General features: G+C 35.4%; 1 protein-coding gene across 6 annotated transcripts in view; it reads right to left on the minus strand.

The window, feature by feature from the left end:
- LTN1 (listerin E3 ubiquitin protein ligase 1) overlaps positions 1–25,707 on the minus strand; it is a 51,859-nt gene that overhangs the window by 5,357 nt on the left and 20,795 nt on the right. For 5 of the 6 annotated variants that reach the window (XM_057697061.1, XM_057697057.1, XM_057697058.1 and 2 more), the window contains 14 exons: positions 25,055–25,208; positions 22,492–22,636; positions 21,864–22,050; positions 20,016–20,175; positions 18,819–18,923; positions 14,611–14,753; positions 10,639–10,774; positions 10,301–10,445; positions 9,182–9,395; positions 8,487–8,724; positions 8,074–8,148; positions 5,521–5,707; positions 2,106–2,277; positions 1,003–1,223 (listed from right to left, as the gene is read on the minus strand). In XM_057697061.1, coding sequence (XP_057553044.1) covers positions 1,003–1,223; positions 2,106–2,277; positions 5,521–5,707; positions 8,074–8,148; positions 8,487–8,724; positions 9,182–9,395; positions 10,301–10,445; positions 10,639–10,774; positions 14,611–14,753; positions 18,819–18,923; positions 20,016–20,175; positions 21,864–22,050; positions 22,492–22,636; positions 25,055–25,208 — 2,282 coding nt within the window. Of the gene's footprint in view, positions 1–1,002; positions 1,224–2,105; positions 2,278–5,520; positions 5,708–6,588; positions 6,717–8,073; positions 8,149–8,486; positions 8,725–9,181; positions 9,396–10,300; positions 10,446–10,638; positions 10,775–14,610; positions 14,754–18,818; positions 18,924–20,015; positions 20,176–21,863; positions 22,051–22,491; positions 22,637–25,054; positions 25,209–25,707 lie in introns of those variants that run through there. The other variant, XR_009047724.1, reaches the window with a different exon arrangement.

The following is a 25,707-nucleotide window of genomic DNA, read 5'->3' on the forward strand; positions in this document are numbered from 1 at the left end:
CCCCAGGCCCTCCTCATAATGTTTACATATTACGAATCTCACTATTCATTTGAACCCAAGCTCCATGCCAACAGCCCATGTTAGAAGATTTCAGTCAGAGCAATTTCACAGATTATAACTCTGACAGTGTCACTGCCTCAAAAGAAAAATTTCAGAGAATTCCCCAGCGGTCTAGTGGTTAGGACTCCGTGCTTTCATTGTCAAGGGCACAGGTTCAACCCCTGGTCAGGGAACTAAGGTCCCACAAGCCGAATGACTTGGGAAGGGGGGGGGATTTCAGTGACTATATAGGACCAAATATTTTAGACTATTATCTGAGGCCTTTCCCAATATGGCCCCAATTCATCGTAGAAGCAATCTGTTCTCTGTGTACCTTCATGAATCCTACTCTATATGAATACAGGGCTAGTCATCATTTCTTAGGCAATCACAGAAATTACATTCCCATCCTCAAGCTTTTTGCTTTTGCCATACTGTTTTCTCTGTAGTAAATGCTTTCTCCCATAACAAAATTCTTTCTCAAAGTAAACTTCCTCCATAAAGTCTCACCTAATCCCCTCAGCCAGGTGAACTTTTCCCACTCTGATCGCAGAGCACTCTTCCTCTTAATGTGCCACTTTCCAGTTTCCAATGCCAAAAACATTCTCAGTACTACTCTTTTCCCTTTATTAAATTGTATGTTGTTGCAGGACAGGAATCTGACCCTTCTAAACTCTTCATTTTGCAGCTGACTGGCACACAGTGCCTGGCATCTGTAGGTATTCCAATGTATATTTTGAATTAACTAATATATGTTCGAAAACTATTTGGTGGGGGTAAGTGAAATTATAACATCATTTCAATCTGTGCATTGAGATTTAATATCCAATAATCATAAAACAAAGTGGATAATTTCTGTAAATTCTGAACCAAAAGCTACAATTTTGATGATACTCACTACAACTGATAGGCATAACCAATACCGAAACAACGTTTCTAGAAAAAATTCAAGATAATACTAACCGTCATGCCATTAAATAGCTGTGTACTTGTTTGCACAGAAGATATTTCTTGAAAAGAGAGAACACTGCTAACGTACTTGCTTGTAAATCTATCTACAATATTGAAAACACGCTTCTCACTACTATTCCACCACAGCCTAACCATGGCGGGCAAGTCTTTTAATGTCATGTGATAGACTGAACAAGCCAAGTGTGGAATATGGTATGGAAGAGTTGAGGTATCTGAAGAAAAAACAAATTCTTAGTTAGTAACATATATTTCTTACACAGAATAACAGACTAATATTAATATTTTCCTTAGAAAATCACTTTCAATTCCTTAGCACTAGTGCTAGAGCTCATAAAACAAACATAGCAAAGAAACCAGAACTCTAGAGTATTACCTTTTTCTCACACATTCAAAATGAACAATTAGAATGGTAAAAAGAATGAAGATCCTGAACGACACTGAAAAATCTGCCTAGAAATAGCACTCTTATTTCACATGAAAGATCACAAATAAAATGAAATACATACACTTCAAAGAGGAGGAAGAATTAAAGATTCTTTTTCTAATAAATTATGAAAAAGAGCTTGGCCTCCTGTACTTTCCCCAGAGCTCACTGATGTGTTGTGCAAAAGTTCTAGAATCCTACCTCAATAGTCATAAGACAAAGTCCCATCCTCAGATCTCCACGGCATTTAAAAAATTCCTATTCTCAGGAAATCACTTATAACACTGTGGCACAGCTAGATGCATGCACGTCATCCCTTCAGCTAAAAATGTGAGCTCCCAGAGTGAAAAATAAATAAATTTTATTTATCTTTGTTTCCCCAATTGAAGACTCTTTACTTACAGGCCTACAAAACATTACCGCATAACAAATATTTGTTTACTGAGTAAAAGATAACAGTCTCAACAAACTAAACCTCAAAAATTAATTAAATTCTTAACAACCTTATCCATAAGAGCCAATTATATGCCCTATTTAGAGAAATAGGGAGGTCTGGCACGTCAACATTCTCATAGCCAGGACCCACGTTCGGGGTTATTCTCCACATCCTCAGCGTAACCTAACCTGAACCTAGTCTCCAAGAAAGAACCCAAACACACATCATACTGACCTCTAATACCCAACTGGAGCTCTTCTGTAAAGAACGTTTTAGGGTCCTTATTGGAGAGCTCAACAGCTGTCTCTGCAAAGGTTGGATTTTCTGGCATAAGCCTGAACAGGTGATAGAGCAATTTGTTCAAACTTTTTGTTTTTCGAAGATGCATTGAATACAGAGCTCGAAGCTGGTGGAGAGTAAAGAACTTTTGTTAGTAAGCTCAATTAAACCACGACAATCAGTAGATATGAACAAATTAAAATATAACAGATTGTACAAGAACACAATACAAAAATGAATTCTCTTGAACACTGAGAATGACGTGGAAGAGTCCTACAAAATATATGCCACAGTCTTACTTTCCATTTGTGTCATCTGATGGCACTGCTCCCCTTCCTCATAAACCAGCAGCAGTTTTCACCATCCTCTCATTAGACATATACCTCTAACATCTTCCTCAGATTGTCTCCCTGCTGACAAGTTCACCCCCACTTGGTGTCTCCGAGCCGAGAAAAACCCATTCGCCATTCCCCAGACAATTCACTCACTCTCCTCCCAAATCTTCCACACATTCCTTCCACACCATCATCTCTAATCTTTCAAAACTCTGCTTAAAATTAACCCCATTTTTATGGCTGGTCTCATGCTATATCAAACATTCCAGCATCCCTTTATGATGAAACTTCCAGCACAAACTGGTAGTTCAAAATGTCTCGGGGACTTCTCATAGTTGTTTTATAAATCAGGAAATTTCACATAAAAATATGGATTTTTTTTCTGGTTTCTTTTTTAAAAAAAGGGAAATCTGGCACCACTGGGCGTATTATGGGTACCTATGTGAGACGTGCTTTAGACTTGCTTGTTCCTCAATAATGTAGTTTTCATTTGTTCACATTTACCTTGCAGCTCTTTGGTATTTGTACCTGTTTTAAAATTATTTCCTCCACTATATCATATGTTTCTTCACAGTACAAATACACCATTTTCTGAACACTATGAATGCTCAAACACAAAGATCAAGCCATGGGATTTGGAACTGACTCTTAAAAAAATGATTAAAGAACCTTTACAATGCAGAAATCTGAAGGACACTACCTTCACCAAGTAACCAAACTTAACTGATAAAAGGACACATGACATTCCATGCTCCTGAGGTGATACACTGAGAATACATCACTACTGTGCAGTAAATACTCTTGCTGAAAAGTAAGCAGAATCTAATCATGAGGAAACTATCAGACAAATCCAAATTGGAAGACAGTCTACAAAATAACTGACCCAGTGAATGACAAGAAAGAAGAGTAGAGGAATTATAAGCTAAAGAAATACGACAGACCCACGCAAACATGACCCTTGATTAAAACCTCAAGAGAGAAGGAAATAAAACTATAAAGGACATCTGGGAAAACTGGGAAAATTTAAATACAAATTAGATAAGATTACTGCATCAAAATTAAATTTGAGTATAATATTTATATTACATTTATGTTGAAATATGTTCTTCTTAGGAGATATATGTTTAAATACTTTTGGTAAAGCATCATCATGTCTGCATCCACCTTCTCTGTAAATCTAAATATTTTTCAAAATAAAAAGTTGGAAGCAAAGTAGAATTTTTTAAAAGACTTAATACTATATTAGTGGGCTTTTAAAAACACATGTCTACTGCCCAGCAATCCCACTCCTGGGTATACAATGCAAGAGAAATGAGAAATACATGTACACACAAAAATTTATGCACAAATGTTCACAGCAGCTTTATTCACAATAGGCAAAAAGTGGAAGCAACCTAAATGCCCACTGGATGCCTGGACAAACAAAATGTAGTACAGTCATACAATGGAATATTATTCAGACGTAAAAAGTAATGCCATACAGATACATGCTATACTATGAATGAATTCTGAAAACATTATGCTATGTGAAATAAGCCAGACACAAAAGGCCACACATGTGAAAGGTCCACAGCAGGCAAATCCAGAGACAGAAAATAGATTAGTGCTTGCCAGTGGCTGGGGGGTTCGAAAGGAAATGGGACTGCAGGTGGATAAGGGTTTTTTTTTGGGGGGGGGGGGGTGGGAGGGATGTTGAAAATATTCTAAAATTAGATAGTGGTGATAGGTGCACAATTCTATGACTATACTAGAAACACCAAACTGTACACTTTAAATAAATCTGATGCTATGTAAAATAAATCTCAGCAAAACTATAAAACACATATACACATACATCTCTGTTTCCAACTCAATTTGATTCACTAACTTTTCTGAGAAGAAAGTTAAAAACAACCCAGATTAAGGACCAAACTTTTTTTTTTTTAATTCTCAGTTTGTTTTAAGGATTTCTCTAATTAGTATTATTTATTGGGTTATGCTGGTTTATCTGCTGACAGCTCAGTTCATGTGGTAATTCTTGTGCCTCCTCCCCTACTCTGGCTAATGAAAAAGATGATGCATGGCCATATTCCTAATTTCTGAATATAAGCTAACAAGAACAAAATTCTTACACATAAAAACCTCAGTGTGCTGCATTTTTTTAGAGACCAATAATATTTTAAGAAACAAACATAAAAGCCTAACAAGGAGCTCTTGAAATACATCCTACAGCAAATTAAAACTAGCTCAAATCACAAACATAAGTGGTAGGACTGAAAAGAAATAAAATAATTTGAACATCTAGATCAGTGCTGCCTCTGTGATTTGATTTTCCCCTTAGATAAACAAATGCAAAAATGCTTATGTGTATATATTTATATCAAGGTATGGGTTAAAAGTGGGAATCTGTCTAAAAGAATTTTTAAGAATGGAGTAGATTGCTCCGGCTTCCTTCTTAAACATGAGACAACAGAGACATCTGGTGGCTGCTAAAATAATTTTGTCAAAATAATTACAATAGGATATTTTCATTATTCAGTGATAATAGTTTGAATTATGTAAGGTAATATTTCATAGCTCTTTCTCTAACCACTGATTTTCAAGTATTTCCAATGATGTATTAGTTGACATCTCCACAAGAGTCAGAAGTAGACCAAAGGAAAAAAATAGCAAGATCCAATTCTTTTGATACTATTACTATGGTAGCACAAAATTAAATTAGAAAAATCTGGTTTCCTGCAATAAAAGGACTTGGTGGCTACATTTAGTTAGGAAAAAAAAAATGACCCAAGCACATTCCAGAGACTAATTACTTTTGCAAAAAACAGTGTGTGTGTGTGTGTGTGTGTGTGTGTGTGTGTGAACCTGTGGGAGGATGAGGAAGCAGAGACAGAAATAAATTTAGCAGAATGTTTGAAATTAGCCAGATAAGATCAGATTAAAATGTGAGGCATTTCTCCCTTATCTTCCAAAATGAGGGGAAGGAAAGGGTTTAGGACAGTAACAGAGAAACACACGTAGGACAGAAGTGTCAAAAGTTGTCTCATTTTATTTACCTGAGATGAAGCAGCTTTGAAGAAAGTAAGTATCAACTTCCAAGTGAGGAGGTATCCCAGAACATAGCAGAAGTCTTCACTCAGTGGCTTAATAGTAACTATCTGTCCAACAGGAATACACCCCAAAACATTTTCTAGTAAGTCTTCTTGAGTGCTAAGAAGAGACATCAGTGCTGCAGGTGGTGACCTAAGAATCAATGATTAAACACCACAATTTTCTTCAGAATTTGTCCCTTAACAAATTGACAGCATGTATAAATTTCAAGCATTAAAAAAAAAAATCTTTACTTTCTAAAAATCATTTTAAAAGTCCCCCTTTACAGATTCAATTTTGACCCCTAATTTTGCATAAAGGCAATTATAGAATCTGAAAGACATAAAGTGTTATATAAATATATACCTGTATTTCCATACTCATAAATATATAAAAATATATAAGAATATAATTTTTATATTTATAAATATATAAAATATGCTACAAAATATGAACTCTAGAGGTCAGCACTTAAAGGAAAGGCCCTTTTAGAAAACATATATTTCAACCTTCGGTTTTATAGATGAAAAAAAATCACACACCCTGGGAAGCTAAATGATTAGTCTGAAGTCCTTTGGCTAGTCAGGGGAATGATTAGGGCTAACAAATCCTATTAGGTCCTTTATCATCCTATAAAGGGTAAAAAGACCATAAGACTGTACATCTTTTCAATAAAGTAAATTTAACATTCATATTAATTCATGACAATGTGAGATAATTTTCTTCTTTACAGATGTACTGCACACATTAACACTTTCAGATGAGTTTATAAGACTCTCAGAAAGTGAAATACTTGCATGTATCTTCTGTCAAATTCTCTCCTCTGTGACATTCTGGCTTGGTTCTCTCCTTTCACCTCTGTGATCTTTCTTCCCTTGTGGGTTCCTACTACCAGCCCGTAAACAAGTCTTCTTTAAGCTTTTGCCCTTAGGTTTTTACTTTCAACACCACCATCTCATGTACCAACCCTTCTCCACTCCATACTAACAGTCACTAGATTTTACAAAGAACAACTCTCCACTTTCCACACTAACCTCCAGGCACTGCTATGACTTCTGGAATGGCCTCCACCTCTGCTTGCTTCTTTGTACAGTTTATGCTTTATACTATTGCCAGAATCAGCTGGTGGTATCCCATCTTCTACCAAACAATGCCCCGATTCCTAGAAAATGTCATTTTGAAGGCCCTTTGTTACCCTTCCAGCTTTATCTTCCACTTCACCCTCCTTGCCTACTCCACACATACTCATTCATTTACTCTTTTATTCAACAAGTGAGCACTATTCATCACTGGTTGAGACCAAAAACCTGAGTGCTGTGAATATTGTCAGGAATAAGAGACAAAAGTGTCTGCCTTCACAGAGCTTGTATTTCAGTGGAAGAAGATCTACACAATTAAAAAATATGTTAAATGGTGACTACTCCATAATCCCCAAGCATTTCCTGAACACTCATGCCTTTGCACACGGTGTTCCCGTAACTTTTCCCCGCCCTGCTAAAATGCTCCCTAATCTGAAAGGTCCAGCATAAATGTCTCCTCCTCACAAGAAAAGTCTTCCCTTCCTGGAACAGCAGCTGTGTCCCCCTAACATCGTCCTTTTTCTTAGCACTTGTCACACACTGTCTTTTATTATAGGGTAGTATCATCTAGATTATATTATAAACTCAAGAAAAAGACCATTTACTTAACACTATATTCCTCCCTCTACTATTAATACTTTGCACAAAGGGGTGCTCAATAGATTTCTGAATCTATATACTCTTTCCACAGTTCCCATGTGGCCAAAGGCATGTTTACTAAACAGCAGTAAACTGAAAATGATTTAAGAATAATTAAGAAGAGAGAGTAACTATCTCTTTGGGTGAACTCTAAATTTCATTTATATCTTACAGATAAACTTACAAGATCTGAAGGAACATATACTGTACTTTACATTTAGAGCATTTGTATTGCCTCAGTCTTCTAAAGTCATTGTGATGGATTATGAGAATTTAATAAAGCAAACTACAGATGCTCCCCGACTTATGATGGTTTGATTTACAATTCTTCAACTTCACAACAGTGTGAAAGCGATAAGCATTCAGTAGAAACCATACTAAGAATTTTGGTCTTTTCCCAGGCTGGAAATATGTAGTACAATACTCTCTTACGATGCTGGGCAGTGGTGATGAACCGTAGCTCCCAGCCAGCCAGCCATGCAATTACGAGGGTTAACAAACAATACACTCACAACCATTCTTACCCAGACAACCATTCTGCTTTTCACTTTCAGTACAGTATTCAATAATCACATGAGATATTCAACACTTTATCATCAGATGGCTTTGTGTTAGATGATTTTGCCCAACTGTAGGCTCATGTAAGTGTTCTGAGCACATTTAAGTAGGCTAGCCTAAGCTGATGTTCGGTAGGTTAGGTGTATCAAATACATTTTGACTGAACATTATTTCCAACTTACAAGGAGTTTACCAGGATGTAACCCCGTAAGTCAAAGAAGATTTGTATTAAAAAATACTTACAAGGCTGGTTCTTCTTCTTCATCTCCATATGACTTTAGATTATCCTGATCACATTGTGGGAATTCAGGCATCAATCTGGAAGTTAGAATATTATTTTAAATTATATTAAACGGTTCATTGTTAAATCATGCTTTAAAGCAGAAAGACCAATAATTATTTTGTAATGAGTATATTTCTTTACTGAGTTTTTTCTGAAATAACCCACTACGGCCAGGGCGATCTAAATGTAAACTGTGTGTGAAGACCAATGACCTAAAAGATTAAAAACTTGGCATCCTTGTTATTGAAATGCATAGTCAAGCCTACTTGGTTGTTTTTACTTTGACATTTTTTAATGACTAAAAATTAAAACTAAGTATATATTCCATTTTTTTAGACCACCACCACATTGATTCAATTGCAAGAATTCTTACTTGTATAGCATATGATAAACAGCAATTTGCACGGGCCGAGCTCTGTAAAGGAGTAACGGGGCTAATGTGTTTAACAAAGTCTGGAGGTACTCTGGCAAGTTTGTTTTTTGGCCAGCAACCAATCTTGCAGGGAGTTTTTGACTCAACAGTTGATCCTTTGGGATATAAGTTAATGTTTCACACATGGGTCTCAGCATTGCATTCTGAAATGATGTTTCAGATGTATCTTTGCTTTCTCCTGATGACAGAAAGGAAAGAAATATTCATACCCCAAATCAAAGTAAGTAATACAGCATCCAGACAACAAAATGTTATGTAAGAAAATGAAATAAAAACTTGACAAACATTAAAGCAGTTCTAATTAGAAACATAAACTGAATATATATTTCAGATAATCTCAACTACTAAATGACTTCTATTATCTCATCCTTAAAAAAAACAGAGCTATAAGTTAAAATAATCTATTCATTTTATCTGAATTAGTATTATTTTAATTTTCAATGGTCTTAGGATGTCTTGCCATTTTTCAATTCTTGTCTGTAAAGAGAGGCTTATGTGATGCTTCTGCGATGCCAACCTTTCTCTCTGGCTCTTTTACTATTTTGTACTGTGTGACAAACATCCGAAGTTGGGTTTTTTTTGTTGTTGTTTTTTAACTTTCAACGAATCTCACTATTATTCCCTTTTTCACTTGCCTGTAACAGTCACCAAAAGAGGTAAAAGCAAACTGTGGATGCCTGGAGAAAAAAACTCTTTCCATTCACTGATTAGATTTACAGGAAGACTGCCAGTGGTATCCAGAGGTGTGGAATCAAAAAAAGCACTGAGTTCACAAGCCAAATCACAGCTGACACAGGCAAACAGTTGTACAAGTGGAACAGAATACAATGCCTGATTCTCATTTGTTGTCTGAAGAAACAAAAATTAAATAGGTAAGCAGAATCAAGAATACTTTCAGAATACTACACATCAAGGCAATAAAGGGAAGCCCCTTTCATTTCTCTAAACTTGAAAATAAAAAGCAGTTGAAATGTATAGTCTCAGAAGACATTTATATATTTTACATCAAAATAACTTTTTTCAAAATAAAATATTAGGAATTATCAATAGAATCAACCCATTTATTCTGAAATGTTCTCTTTCATTTCTAAAACCATGAAAGAAAATAATATCAATCACCATTTATCAAGTTAAATACAGTAAAAGCACATTTATAATTTTTTCAGGAGCCCTACAGAAGCCCTACTAATTGGACGTTATTAAGTTGTTTTAAAATAAGGAAACCAAGGCTAGACTAAGTAAACTTTAATACCCGAAGCCAAACAGCTAACAGCAGGCAAAGCAGAGATTCAGACCAATTCAACCCTGACTGACTTGCTGTGTGACAGCCCATACGTATTACACATCTGGCTGCTTTGGGTCAAAAGAACACTAATTGCCTCGAAATGCGCTTAATCTTTAATGCATGACTGGCAGTACTGAAACAGTACATTTTAAGAATAATTTAATTAGAACCAATAGACCAAAAAACTTGTCGTGAAAATTTAACAGGCTGAGCTGCAAATATTATACCAAAATGAGCTAATGGAGAGAACATTTTAAAAGCAGTTAGCAGAATGGTTACTGAATGATACTGACAGACATTAAACCTCAATCATTTTACTGATCTGTTAAGTAGCAGCTGGGGAGGAACAGATCTATAAAGTTCTGTTTAAATGTTTACAATCACTACTTAAAGAAGATTAGTAAATAGTTCTGGCACACAGATATGCACGAAGACCCAACAGCAGTGATGACCCAGCAGGTTAATTTACCTCCAACCAAGCCAACATGGAGCACATGATGAAATCCCATTCACTCTCTGCCAAAGGAGCTGAGCAGTATTTCAGAAACAGGGAAAGGAACCGGATTATTTCTACATTTACACCCAGTATCTCTGGACTTACTTCTGACAGATTACTGTGATAAAGACAAAAACAAAACAAAACATTGAAGAATTATATAGACACTCAATTAGAAAAATTTAAATCTCATACACTTAGACTGATTTCAATGTCTACCATCTTATTGCTCTATAAAATTGTGACTAATTAAGATACATAATCTGAGTCCATATCATAGAGGGGAAAATATCGTATAAAGTATTACCTACCAACTGAAAAGAAAAATATCTTCATGATCTTTCTTCCAGGTTATCAGAATTTTTAATATACCATGTAATAGCTCTCCATCATCTATGCTTTTGGTTTGCAGACAAGAATTGAAAATGGCAAGATGTCCAAAACCCCCTAAAGCAAGATTAAAAATTTAAAAGAAATTTTTAAAATTGTATTGCTACTATTAAAAAGAAAGTACACTTTGAGATAAGTTAAAAACTTTCTTCAAAAGCGTCCAGGTTAAGAACTATAAACATTAGCACTTATATGAAAGTGTCAGCAAATGAGCTTATAAACTCCACAGCGCAGGGACCCTGTCTCCATATCCACAGAAAAGAAAGTGTGTGTCGGGGGAGAAATGGGATGATATTGTGCAAGTGAATGACATTGTGCATTAAACTAACCTACGCTATTTTTTTTGTTTTCTTAAGTATAGGACTTATTCAGCATACCTACCTCTCAAAAAACAAACAAAACCCTAGCTAGACTGCAAAGTTAAATAAAGTTGGAAAATAGAACATACTATTTCATAATTCATACATTCACTCAATAAGCATCTACTACGTCTGGAAAGCTCTTATGGGGCTCCCTACTCTGTAGAATCCCTGGTTCCTCCGTATCCTTCAACTCTCAACCTAAACGTCGCCTCCAAGCTGAAATTCCCAAGTATATAAAGTATGCCCCTCCTCATTTCTCTAATATCACTTGTTTGCTGCCTTTATAGCACTAGTGTTCATTTACTTATTTATTTTTTGAGAAGCTTTACTTTTTTTATTGTTATAATTAATATACAATGTTATATTAGTTTCAGGTGTACAAAATAGTTTTCTGATATTTTTATACATTATAAAATGATCACCATTGCAATAAGACCAGTTCCCATCCATCACCATAGAAAGTTGTTACAATATTATTGACCATATTCCTTAGGTGTATATGTTTACTTATTTATGATCTCAATTAGAAAGTAAGCTCCATGAGGGCAGGAACCTTATCTGCTTTACTTATCACTGTATATGTCTCCCCATATGCCCGAGACAGAGACATTTATTTTGACTGACTAAATGAAGAAAAGATAAATGAATGAATACAAGGTACACTGCTAGATGCTGGGGAGAGAAAGCTGAACAAAATCCAGTCCCTGAAGGGACTCATCTAACAGTACTGGCAGACTTAAAAACAAATTAGCATGCAACATGGACAAAAACTGAGACCCCAGAACAGGAAACTAGACTGAGTCAGAAAAGGCTTCCTAAAGTTGGTATGTGAACTGGTATTTATCAAAAGATCAAAGTCTGCAAGACTAGAAAAGGGACCCTCCAAGGAGTGCTATGGCACAAAATTGTAAGAAAGTACAGAATGTTTAAAATTCATGAGAATTTAGCATGGCCAGGTTGAAGGAAAAGAGGTAAAACAGGAGAAATCAGTTCCAGTAAGACTGTAAAATGCCTTACAGGCCAAGCTAAGGACTTAGGTTTTATCCTGTAAGCAAAAGTGAACCAAGAAAGAAAGCAAAAATTAATTAATTAATTAATTAATAATAACAATGTAATCTTCCTTTAAAGGCAGAGAAAGAATTTTTTTTTAATCTTCCTGACAAAATAGAAGAGGCTCAAGTTTAATCAGAAACAACTCATTTTCTAATAACTGAAAAGTATTTGTTAGCTAATTCTGATTCATCACTTCGGCTATAAGAGCAAAACTGTCAAATCTTAAAAACATTCCTCTTTCTGTTGGCCTCTGCACAGCTGGGCACCTTCTGGTCTGTGTGAACAGCACAGCTGTGTGACACTGCAGTCCTGTCTCCTGGCTCTTTTCCCTCTCTGCCATGCTTCATTTATAACCTGTGCTGGAGAAACCACCTGCTCTCCTTCCATTAGGTAATCTTCTCCTCGATGCACAAGTTCAACTTCAACCCTGTTGCAGAACTGCAAATCGCAACCTAATCCCATAGTTTAACTATGTAAGTGAACTCAATGGTAAAGCTTAACGCCACAAAAATTTATTTTTGACATCAGCTGGCCCTTCATGCTATCAAGGTAATTCTGTTTCATTATGTTTGTTGATGGACATATTCTTCTTCCGTTATTTCAAACTTTCACTACCCTTCTTAAAATCTACAGTCCAATTTCCACTTATTAAATGTTAACCTAAAGAGACATGAAGCCATGAAGTTCTCAACCCCCTCTATATCTATATCTGCATCCATCCTACACCTCGCCTTATCTTGTCTCCACCTATATATATACATGGTTGGTATCTTCTAACTGCTCTAGAGCCAATCCTACACGCCCTCCCCTCTCATTTTCTCATCACTGATTATTCCCCATCTCTATTTTCTATTCCTCCTCCTCTCCTACAACATATATTTCCCCTTTGACCTTGTATTCATCTCCAGCTTTCACCTCTTTCTATACCCTTTTCTGCCAAATACTTAGAACAGACTATCTGTCCCCACTTTCTCACCACTATTCACTCCAACAATGCCAAAGCCAATGGCTGATCTGTGGCATTTAACAGGTGATGAATATTACCTGAAACTCTGCTTTTGTGTCTCGTCTTTATCTTCAGTCCTTATTCTCAAGTGTCTCTCCACCCACACACCCCTTAAATCTATGATGTTCCCTTAATATTCTAGTCACTCATCATTCTCCCTAAACAAACTCATCCTCATTTATAGATTACACTACCACCTAAATGACATGGACTTTGAAAGCATATTTCCATCCAGCCAATAGCCTATTGCTTACTGACAATCTCCATTTGAGTTTTTATTCCATAGCTACCTTACTCTTAATCTAATGTGTCTAAAACTCAACATTATCTCCCTGTATACTCCTTCCCCATCCTTCCAATCCTCAAGTCTCCTATACGGTTTCCTATAAGGCCTAATGGTACTTCCATCTACCCAATCCAGAAATATAATCACAGAGCCCCATCAATTCTACTTCCCACCTGTTTCATTTCCATCGCCTCTCTTCCATCTGTGCCTTGAATCAAGCTCTTTTATCTCTTATTACGGTTATTCCAATAACTCTCTACCTAGTCTTCTACCCCTAATCTCTCTTCTCGCACATCTACCCTTCACACAGTTGTCAAAATAATCTTTCTAATGTAAATGTGATAGATTTGCTACTTTCCTACCTAATTTGGGCCAACAGCTCCTTACCTCCTACCACTTAGAGTCCAAATTCCTTAAATGACAAAACTAGGCCTTTATGATTGCTCCCTACCATTGCTCAAAATCCATATTCTTGTGCACCCGAACACCTTTTGTCCCCAACTTCCTATCTTAAATGCCAAACAAAATGAACTGTCAGCATTCTTCTACGTTTCTGTGTACCAGGAATACCTTTCCCCAACTATGTCCATATGGGAAACTACCTTTCATCGCTCGGTTGAAACATTTCTTTGTGAAATAGCCATTGACATCTCAAAGCAAAATGGAAAACCCCTTTTCTGCACTTCCACACTTATGACACCTTTCTGCTACATCAGTTATCAAACTTTATGTCTACCTTCTCTACAAAAGGAATTGCCACATAGCCAGGGTCAGTAAGTAATTGTTAAATTAATAAACAAATGAAATGATACAGTACAGAATGTTCAAAAAGTTTAAAACATAACAAAAGCTGTTCCCTCTTTTGCCTTTGTAAGTTCAATCACTGGTTGACTAGGGAGAAATGCCATAAAAAAAGCCATACATGGAAAAGAAATGATTAGAGGGCATATGTGGTTGTAAATCTTCCCTTAAGGCTGTAGCATTTCTGTATTGCAAAATGATAACAGCCACTCTCCAATGACATTCATCCCATTGAGCCAACTTGTTATGTGCGGCAAAGGTATAAATGAGGGGGAAAATTAGCTGTAATTCATCTCCGTGAGATTTGGATTTACATATTAAGAAACACTTCTTTCATTTCAAGCAAAAAAAAAATTAATGAAATATTTGTTACCAGGCAACTAACCATTAATACTGCAAACATCTTCCTTGGTCCAGGCCAAAAGGGCAGGTATACATTGAGCGATGAATTCTTTCTTGTCTTCTTTTGACAAAAATGGACAGAGACTTTGAACAGTATGCATGTTACCTTCTGTTAGTGGGAAAAAACTAAAGAAAAAAAAGGTATCAATTATATTTATCCTAAATATTAGTTATTTCAGATATTTCCTCTTATTGAGACTAGTCAAAAAGACTAATATTCCCACTATATAAAATAACTATAGAAAAAAATAAAAGAAACTATGAGAGAGATTGATACTTGCTGATTCTGGATAATGAAACTGTGGATAATTATTTTTTGCTGCTTCTTTCTCTTTTTTACGTTTCCAATTTTTAAAATAACTTACCCCATGTATATTTCTTTTAAATTACATAAACAATACGTGATTATGCTCTGACTCAACTGATTCAATTTAAAGAGCACCAGTTGCATGTTGTTTGTATGAACTGATAATTCATATATGTGTATATATATAGTTGGGTTTTATTTACTTAAGTTTTGTATTATTTGCCACTTTTATACTTTGTAGATTATTTTACACAGAACATATACATATAAAGTATTCTTCCTACTTTAAAGCTACATAACTAGATTAGAAACAAAACCAAAATACTCAATACTATCATAATTTAACTGCTTCTCTATTAGTGGACATTTACCCCAAAGTTTTGCTTTTACAAGTAATGGTGTAATAACTGTCCTTGAGCAGATATTATTCTGCATATGTGCAATTACCTCTTAAGGCTAGATTCCTGGAAGTAGGATTGCAAAATCAAAGGATCTAAATGTATTAAAGTTTGATAATTTCAAGTTGCTTTCCAAAAAAGCATAATCAATTTACATTTTCATCAAAAATGTACAAGTTTGACAGTTTTGCTGCACACTTAATGACTCTTTTTAATTCTTGGCAATATGGTAGGTAAAATGTACTACTTTTAATCTGTATTTCTTTAATATTTCATAATTCATAAATGAATTACCTTTGAATACTTCATCTATGAATTACCTGTTCAAGTCCTTGACAAATCTTCAACTTGAATAGTTTTATTAATAGTTTTAGTAATATTATTTGAATAGTTTATTAAAATTATTTATTAATAGTTTTATAAGCTATTTATATATAATGAATATTAATTCTTTATTAATTTGCAAGTGTTTTCTTCCATTTTTCCACCTGTCTTTAACCTTTGCTTATTGTACTTTTATCAAACAGAAGTCTTCTTTTTTTCTTTTTAAATTGTGGTAAAATATACATTATGTAAAATTTACCATATTAACTATTTTTAAGTGTACAGTTCAGTAGTATTATGTTCATTCACTTTGTTGTACAACCAATCTGCAGAACTTTTTCATTTCACAAAATTGAAACGACCCATTTAAATGAGAACTCCTGGGCTTCCTAGGTGGTGCAGTGGTTGAGAATCCACCTGCCAATGCAGGGGACACGGGTTCGATCCCTACTCCAGGAAGATCCCACATGCGGCGGAGCAACTAAGCCCGTGCACCACAGCTATTGAGCCTGCGCTCTAGGGTCCGTAAGCCACAACTATTGAGTCCATGTGCTGCAACTACTGAGCCCATGTGCTGCAACTACTGTGCCTAAAGCCCGTGCTCCGAAACAAGAGAAGCCACGGCAATGAGGAGCCCGCGCACCACAACGAAGAGTAGCCCCCACTCATCGCAACTAAAAAGAAAGCCGTGCACAGCAAAAGGAGACCCAACACAGCCAATAAAATAAATAAATTTATAAAATAAATAAATAAATAAGAACTCCCCATCTCCCTTCCTCTCAGCCCCTGACAACCACCATTCTACTTTCTTTCTCTATGAATCTGACTATGCTAAGGTACCTCATATAAATAGAATTGTACAGTGTTCGTCTTTTTGTGACGGTTTTATTTCACTTCGCATATGTCCTCAAGGTTCATCCACATTTTAGCACGTCAGAATTTCCTTCCTTTTTAGGGCAGAATAATACTCTATTATATCCATTATATGTATATACCACATTTTTGTTTATTCATTTATCTGTTGATGGGCACAAAGGTTTTTGGTTTTACAAAATCAGATACCTATTACTTCTTTTATGGATTCTGGGTCTGTGCTTTGCTTAAGAACTTCCCCATGCCAAGATGATACAGTCTCTCATTTTCCCCTAATACTTTTATAGATCCATTTTTCACATTTAGTTTTCATCTGGGCTTTACTTTTACGTATAATGTAAGGGAGTGGGTCTCACAATTTTTTTCAAACACATATCCAATTTTCCTAACATCATTTAGTATTGACCCATCTCTCTGAATTGAAAGACCACCTATATCAAAAACTAAACTTTCATAAATGTGTGCATTGGTTTCTGGACTCTATATTTTGATCCAGTGATCTGTCTGTTCACCAATTTCATATGCGTAATTACTATACTGGTAAGGCAAGTCCTTTTCACTTTTCTTGTTCATGAATTTCTAAGCTCTTCTTGAGCATTTTGTCCTTCAAATGCATACTATACTATGTTCAGAACAGTCTATCAAGGTTTACAAAAAAAGCTGCTGAAATTTTGATTCATATTACACTAAAATTATAGATACAACAATTTTTATAATTTACCTTCTCACCTTCCTCTGTGATCTCTACTTAAGTTTTACAAATGTAATTTTTTGTTAAATTTATTTCTAGGCATTTATAGTTTAGTTGTCATTGTGAACAGAATCTCTTTTTTCCTGTGCCATTTTCTAATTGATTATTACTGGTGAATAAGAAAGATACTGATTTTTGTATGTCAAGTATATGTCCATCTCATTTGTAATTAGTTCTAACAGATCTTTAGTTAAGTCCTTATGACTTTTATAATGAGAAGAAAAATTTAAATTATGCTGAATAAAAAAAGCTAATATCAAAGGATCATATGCTATATGATTCCATTTACATAACATTCCTAAATGATAAAATTATATAGAGAACAGATTATTGGTTGCCAGAGATGAGGAGAATGGCAAGAGGGGAGGTGGCTGTGGCAAGAAAGGGTAACCCAAGGGATCCTTATGATATAACTATTCTGTATCTTGGAATGTGGTGGTGGTAACACGTAATCTACACAGAACACACACACAAACACATGAGTGCAAGTAAACTTGGTCAATGAATTGTATTGATGCCATTTTCCTGGTTGTGAAATTGTACTAAAGTTATGCAAAATGGTACCAATGGAAGAAACTGAATGAAAGGTACATAGACTTTCTTTGTATTTTTTTTTAATTGCATGTGAAGCTATAATCCACATTAACAACTGAACTCAAAATAATAAATTTAAAAATTGTTCAAATAAGATAAAAAATATCAAAATTTAGCTTACAATTCCACTGTACCAGAACATACACACACATACACACACACACACACACACAATACACATATATAATTTCTGAATTCTTCTTGGTAAATCAGTAAACTCAAAATGCCTCCTGGTAAATTTCAGCTAAGTTTAATCTGAATGCTCAGCTTCTTGAGTATGACCTACTCGTAAATCTATAATATGTCCAACCTCACTACTTCTTTGTCTTTAAGAACACATTTATTGCAATGTGTATATTGCAATGTGAAGAATATACTTCAACAGAATGATCCCTATTTAAGAGTAACTTTTTTTAATTTAATTTTTTAAATTTATTTTTTATTGAACTACAGTTGAATTACAATGTTGTGTTAATTACTGCTGTGCAGCAAAGTGACTCAGTTATACATACATATACATTCTTTTCATATTCTTTTCCATGGTTTTTATCACAAGATATGGAATACAGTTAAGAGTAAGTAACTTTCCTTATTACTTCCATTTAGCAAATAAAGTGATGGAAGAAGGATGTCAGGGAGGGGGGAAAAGAGATTCTTTCTGGGGAAAAGAGAACAAGTTTATGAAATGCTAATTATTTAAAGCATGTATAAAATTCCTCAACAAAATGTTATAAGGTTAAAAATACTGATTAAAAGAAGACATGTTCTCAACCTAAAGCAATTGAAATTGTTTTATACTCTTCAAGTCTCATTTTCTTTAATTTAATTTCCTCATTTCCTAAGCCTTGTTTTACTGATTCACTAGAAACTGTTTGTTAGTTTGGGGTTGCCAAAGTGACCAATCATAATAAATTTCAAAGTAGAAGTATTTTAAATAAGAATACCCTTCTTTTCTCCTATAATGCCGTTTTACTTCATCAGATGAAACACTTCGGGAAAGGATCAACTTAGCAATAATAAGAGACCAAAGGGTGCCATTTTCCCTGGATCTAAAAGAGGAAAAAAAAATTCTGTTTTTAAAGTGCTCTTAAGATTTTTAAACAATGCTTACCTGGATTCCTTTCACAGAACTAAATAAATCACCTTGTAAGGGTATCAATTCACACAGTACTTTCACACCCAAACAACTGTTATTACCAAAAGGAATGGGAACTTAGTTTCTGAAATTCCTTTACAACTGGTATTCAGCTCTCATTCCAGGAAATCCCAAAGCCCCTCAAGTTCCAATAGGGAAGATGTCCTTAAAGAGTAAGCTTCAGGACCAGAGGCTGCAGCTGGAAAGAGAACATATCCCAGAGGACACCTATGACTGTTGAAGTTGAGGAACCAAGGAGGTACTGATATCCACTGAGGAAAGTTCTGAGTGTCACGTATGGGAGTGGGACTGGACAGCAAGACCTGTTCAGCCTGGAGCCTCTGATACCGCAAAGCATATGAAAAATACTATAGGCAAGTGAAAAACTCCTCAAGAGAAAGCAGTTCAACACAGTAATTTCTGCAAGCTAAATATCAAACTGCTATAATCTCTATGACTGTTTTCATACTCACTTCCTCATCTAGGGGAGAGGATTTTGTGGTTATGATATTAAGACACACCTGCAACAATATGCAAGGTAAAAGGTTAAATTTAGAGTAGTGGAAGGATGGGCCATATACGACAAATTAAAACAACTTCTAGAGGAGAACCCTGTGTTGGGAGAATAGTAGGAGGTTACATGACATCGAAGGTCCCTTGCAAATTGTAGCATCTATAATTTTATAAATAAAGTGCTGCTGGTAAAAAAACAAAAACAAAAAAACAAAACACCAAAACAAAAACTTCTACAGGATTCTATTTCTTTCATTGTCATCTGCCCCTTGAATGTATTTATGGATTTAATAACACAGGCAACTCCAAATATCTCACCAGAAGAGTAAATCAAGTACTTAGTATTCACAAAGCATTTATCATTAAGAATTGGGATTAATTTAGACCAACCCTCTGACTCAAAGATTAGCATGAAGTGGGCTTACATTTTATAGACACAAAGCCTTAAGCTAGCAAAAGTCATAAAAAAATAAAAATGTAAAGAGACTCTTACCTGTTAAATAACAGCTGCAAAAGGCCAGAAGTATTACCAAAGCCACATAAGTTATCATATGTAATATTCATTTTTTGAAGCATTTCACAAAATCCAGTTAGAAAAATAGGCGGATTGTCTAATTCTTCATACCACTGCAATGAATAGAGCAGTTCTGCAACTAACAGAATGGACAACACATTATCGAGTGTACTTTGTGAACAGACCTTTCAACTGCTTTCACTTGTCTCACCATTCTCTAACACTGCTGTGCCCACTCAATTCAAAATATCCATGAACTAATTTTCAACTCTTTGACGTTCAATAATAATGAAAACTGAGAATACCTGATACAAAATACCACTCCTCTCTCAAACCTTACTTGGTCCCTTTTCTGATTAGTTACGACTGAGACAGGAACCTAAGTTACCAGAGATGATGGAAGAATCTTCTTACTATTTTTGTCACAAATGGTAAGAAGCTGCATCCAGGATAAACAACTATGGGACCCAAAACCTGAGAAGTTCAAGTCAATGTGTTAAGAAATGGGAGAGAGCATGATCTAGCACACAGGCCATGGGCCTTGGTGACAGACTAGTCTGGATTCAAATGAGCTGCATATGTCGTTATCAACTAGGATAATACAAATCTACCTCACGGGACTATCGTGAGAATTAAACGACCAAGGATTTCCATGGTGGTGCAGTGGTTAAGAATCTGCTTGCCAATGCAGGGGACATGGGTTCGATTCCTGGTCTGGGAAGATCCCGTACACCTCAGAGCAACTAAGCCCATGCGCCACAACTACTGAGCCTGTGCTCTAGAGCCCACAAGCCACAACTACTGAAGCCTGTGCACCACAACAAAGACCCAATGCAGTCAAAAAAAAAAAAGTACCACTTCTTTTAAAACACACACACACACACACAAAAACAATAAAAAAATAAAGTAAAAATAAAAAATGAATTAAATGACCAAGTATCACAAAACTGGCATATCATAGGTTTTCGATACATAACCAGTCACAACTCTCTTTTATAAAGCCAGGTATGGATTTTGGAGTCAGAAGACTTGAAACCTGGTTCAAAATCGAATCCCATCCTTTGCAAGCTCCAGGTAAGAAAAACAACAAAAATTCTTACTCTATTTTCCAGTGTTGTTTTTGTACAGATTCACTCTGTGAGTAAAATAAACATCAGGCTAATCTCACTGACCTCAACTGCACTGGATGTGGCTCACCATGAGAGGCGGTCCAGCTTTCCTTCACAGGCACATCTTCTCCTCCACTAGGAACTGTACTCAGCTGAGGGCTGACAATCCAGACTGGCACAGGAATTACCAAGCCCTTCACCTTTCATACCATTTTGTACACTGCTACCTACAATTCTACACCATTTCCCGGAATGGGGGAATTTTTATATCCTTCTGAAATTCAACATTTGAACCTCTGCTTGTCGGGAAACAAATTACAGCCCTATGTAAAGGTAGAGTGATTCAAAAATTAATTGAAAATTCAGAATCCTTGATGAAACACAAGACTCACTTAACTATTTTCTTTAGGGTTATGTGCCATAGGATGTACTTATATTGATGTCACGCCAGCTAGGGTAACTGATCTTATGCCAAATTCTGCTCTACTGCTATCAAGACTATAGCAAGATTTTTAGCTTAATTTCAACTGATTTGCAATTTAACATTCATCTCTTAAGTGGCCTCAAGTTTCTCATCATTAAAATAATTAAAAGGAGCTAAAGATTCTTGATTCTTTAAAGATTTAGACTGAAGTATAATCAAAATTATTTAAAATTACATTTTAATTACTTCAAGATATATTTATATGTATTTATCTGAATGCTCATATACACTTACTTATTTTCTCAAGCTCATTATTTTCTAGGACTATTTCCTTTTTCAGCGCAACTAACATCATTTTGCTCAATAAGGCTGAAGTACACAAATGGCTGGGAAGTTTCTTTGTTTCTTGTTCCTTAAAATCTGTTTTGAAACACTCATAATTCAAACTCAATCTTCCTTCTAAAAGAGGTCTATGCAACCACTGTAAAAAAGAAATTCATTAAGTTATATACAAGATCATTAAATAGTTTAAAATTATTTACTACCTACACAATTAAGACAGGGAACAAAAATAAAGTTATTAGAATATCTTCAAAAACGAAGCTATTGCTAGTTTACTAGTAAAACCACAGAAGCCTAGAAGATTGGTTTCTACTAACGGAAATTATCAACATATGTATTTCTTTAGGATTCCTTCAGGACAGAACGAGGTCTTATTTCACCTTGTACCACAGCGACTGCCAAGCATCAACTGGTGTCTTGCAAACAGCAAACATCCAATATATGAGCATTCAAAGGCAGAAAGGCAAAGTAAGATAATCATTTCAATCACTTTTTTTCTTCCTCAGAATAAAATTAAAATATTTAAGTTTGTATGAAATCCAAACTTCAGAATAAAATAACACTCTAATCTCAAACATACCTGCATAGGAAGAGACTGTCTCATCTTTTCCCATTCACTGTTGTCTGGCATTACACTTCCAATATAAACTCCCAGAAGATAAGTATCTTCACTCTCTAGAAGAGCATTTAGCAAATCATCAACAGCAGACAAGAGGACCTGAAGACTGAAAATAATGCAAAGAACTTAACCGTTGTAGTTATGCTATAACTAATTTGAACACCCTGGTATATTTAAATACCCTACGGCACATAATAGTTTACCTGAACAAAAAGACAAAAAAAATAAAGGTAAATGACCCCTCTACCCTCCCCTCATGACTTACACACAATCAAATAGGGGATTTAACCCAACATTTATAATTTGAAATCGAGTGCTGCTTCTAGTTCAGAATGAAAGGGAATGACCTATTTCAAATCAGATATTTCTGAAACACAGCTACTTTATTCCATGAAAAGAGCATGGTAATCAGAAAAAGATTTAACCCAACCCCAGTAGCTCCAGATGCAGTCTCTTAGTTTTCATGTTTATGTATGGATTTAGGTATGAGATGTGAAATACAGCTGCAATTCAACCCTTTACAACAGTGGCTACCAGACGCCCCCAAAAAATAAACAATGAAGGACAATCACTGTCCCTAGTGGCCATGAGAGATCATGGTTACAATCCACAGCAGCCTAAGACACAGGACAGCACCACTATCACATCACTGATCATAAATTAGGAATTCAGCAGTGAGCTAAAACAATCATTCTCTAGTTAATTGAGTTTAAATGGATAATCATTAAAATAAAATCCTTTTGGAAAAATCTGTTTGGATCTTCTCTTAGAAATCCTGTAGATTTCTTACATAACAAGTCATTTTTCACACTGATCATGGAATCTTATTTGAGGACAGTGATCAATTATTAGAGATACTCTTCAACTGAGCACAAAAAAAGGTTACTTTGTGACAAGAGGGCAGACAGCAGTATCAAGCAGTATCAGCAGTATTTCGTCTTGCAGAACTGAAAACCACAGCCACAGAAAGACAGAAAAAATGAAAAAGCAGAGGACTCTGTACCAGATGAAGGGACAGGATAAAGCCCCAGAAAAACAACTAAATGAAGAGGAGATAGGCACTCTTACAGAAAAAGAATTCAGAATAATGATAGTGAAGATGATCCAGGACTTTGAAAAAATACTGGATGCAAAGATCGAAAAGTTTACCAAAGACCTAGAAGAATTAAAGAGCAAACAAACATAGATATGCAACACAATAACTGACATGAAAAATACACTAGAAGGAACCAATAGCAGATTAACTGAGGCAGAAGGGTGAATAAGTGACCTGGAAGACAGAATGGTGATAATCACTGATGCGGAAAAGAATAAAGAAAAAAGAATGAAAAGAACTGAAGACAGCCTAAGATACTTCTGGGACAATGTTAAACGCACCAACATTCGCATTATAGGGGTCCCAGAAGGAGAAGAGAGAGAGAAAGGACCTGAGAAAATATTGGAAGAGATTCTAGTTGAAAACTTTCCTAACAGGGGAAAGGAAATAGCTACCCAAGTCCAGGAAGCGTAGAGAGTCCCAGGCAGGACAAACCCAAGGAAAAACACGCCAAGACATATAGTAGTCAAACTGACAAAATGTAAAGACAGTGAAAAGTTCTTAAAAGCAACAAGGGAAAAATGACAAATAACATACAAGGGAACTCCCATCAGGTTAACAGCTGATTTCTCAGCAGAAACTCTACAAGCCAGAAGGGAGTGGCATGATATATTTCAAGGGATGAAAGGGAAGAACCTACAAGCAAGAATACTCTACCCAGCAAGGATCTCATTCAGATTCGATGGAGAAATCAAAAGCTTTACAGACAAGCAACAGCTAAGAGAATTCAGCACCACCAAACCAGCCCTACAACAAATGCTAAAGGAACTTCTCTAAGCGGGAAACATAAGAGAAGAGAAGGACCTACAAAAACAAAAACAAAACGATTAAGAAAATGGTAATAGGAACATACATCTCGATAATTACCTTGAATGTAAATGGACTAAATGCCCCAACCAGAAGACACAGACTGGCTGAATGGATACAAAAACAAGACCCATATATATGCTGTCTACAAGAGACTCACTTCAGACCTAGGCACACATACAGACTGAAAGTGAGGGGATGGAAAAAGATATTCCATGCAAATGAAAATCAAAAGAAAGCTGGAGTAGCAATACTCATATCAGATCAAATAGACTCTAAAATAAAAAATGTTACAAGAGACAAGAAAGGATATTACATAAAGATCAAGGGATCCATCCAAGAAGAGGAGATAACAATTATAAATATACATGAACCCAATATAGGAGCACCTCAATACATAAGGCAAATGCTAACAACTATGAAAGAGCAAATGCGAGGCAGAAATAGAGACAAAGATGTAGAGAACAAACATATGGACACCAAGTGGGGAAAGCAGGGAGGGTTGGGGGGGAATGAACTGGGAGATTGGGATACCAAATTGTACACTCTAAATATATGCAGTTTATTGTATGTTAACTGTATCTCAATAAAAGTTCTTAAAAAAAAAAAAAAAAAGGTTACCTTGTGATATCCAATGATGAAGACTGAACTTGGTCCTTCAGCCACAGAGCAGATAAACGCAGGAAGGTACTCTGTTTATAGGTGTCACCAGTTTGATGCACCAATAAATTCACACCAGAGAGCCAAGTATTTTTCAGTTTACTGATAAGAAACTCTAAAATCAAGATGTCAACAGTAATTTGTAATCCTTCTGAAGTAGCTATAATCAGTACAAAATGTCTGAAAGAACTCACTGCAGAGCTGAGATTTTTAAGTTACCATTCAGAAAACATAAAAATACTATTCAACTGTCAAAACAAAATAACTATGTCACAAATATGCAATAATATGAGCTAGCTCATGACATATAAATGTAAAAATGGTAAGTTTTTTCCTTTGGTTTATACTTTTTTTTAAATTAATTTTTATTGGAAAAAATGATAAGGTTTTTAAAGTTAGCTTTTTTCTGCTCTGAACTTATTTATAAGAGAGCTGTCCTTTTGGAGATATGAAAAATAGAGACATCAGTTTTAAAGAAAGGGTTGGGGAGGAGGGCTCTCCAACAGCATTTTTTTAATAGTATTTTTTTAAATTCCTTTCATAAATAAGTCTGAATTAACACATAAGACAGGAATATAGTCCTTAAAAAGGCAATCTCAATTTCATTTTAAGAT

This window comes from Hippopotamus amphibius, chromosome 10 (genome assembly GCF_030028045.1).
Source record: "Hippopotamus amphibius kiboko isolate mHipAmp2 chromosome 10, mHipAmp2.hap2, whole genome shotgun sequence".
Lineage (NCBI taxonomy): Eukaryota > Metazoa > Chordata > Mammalia > Artiodactyla > Hippopotamidae > Hippopotamus > Hippopotamus amphibius.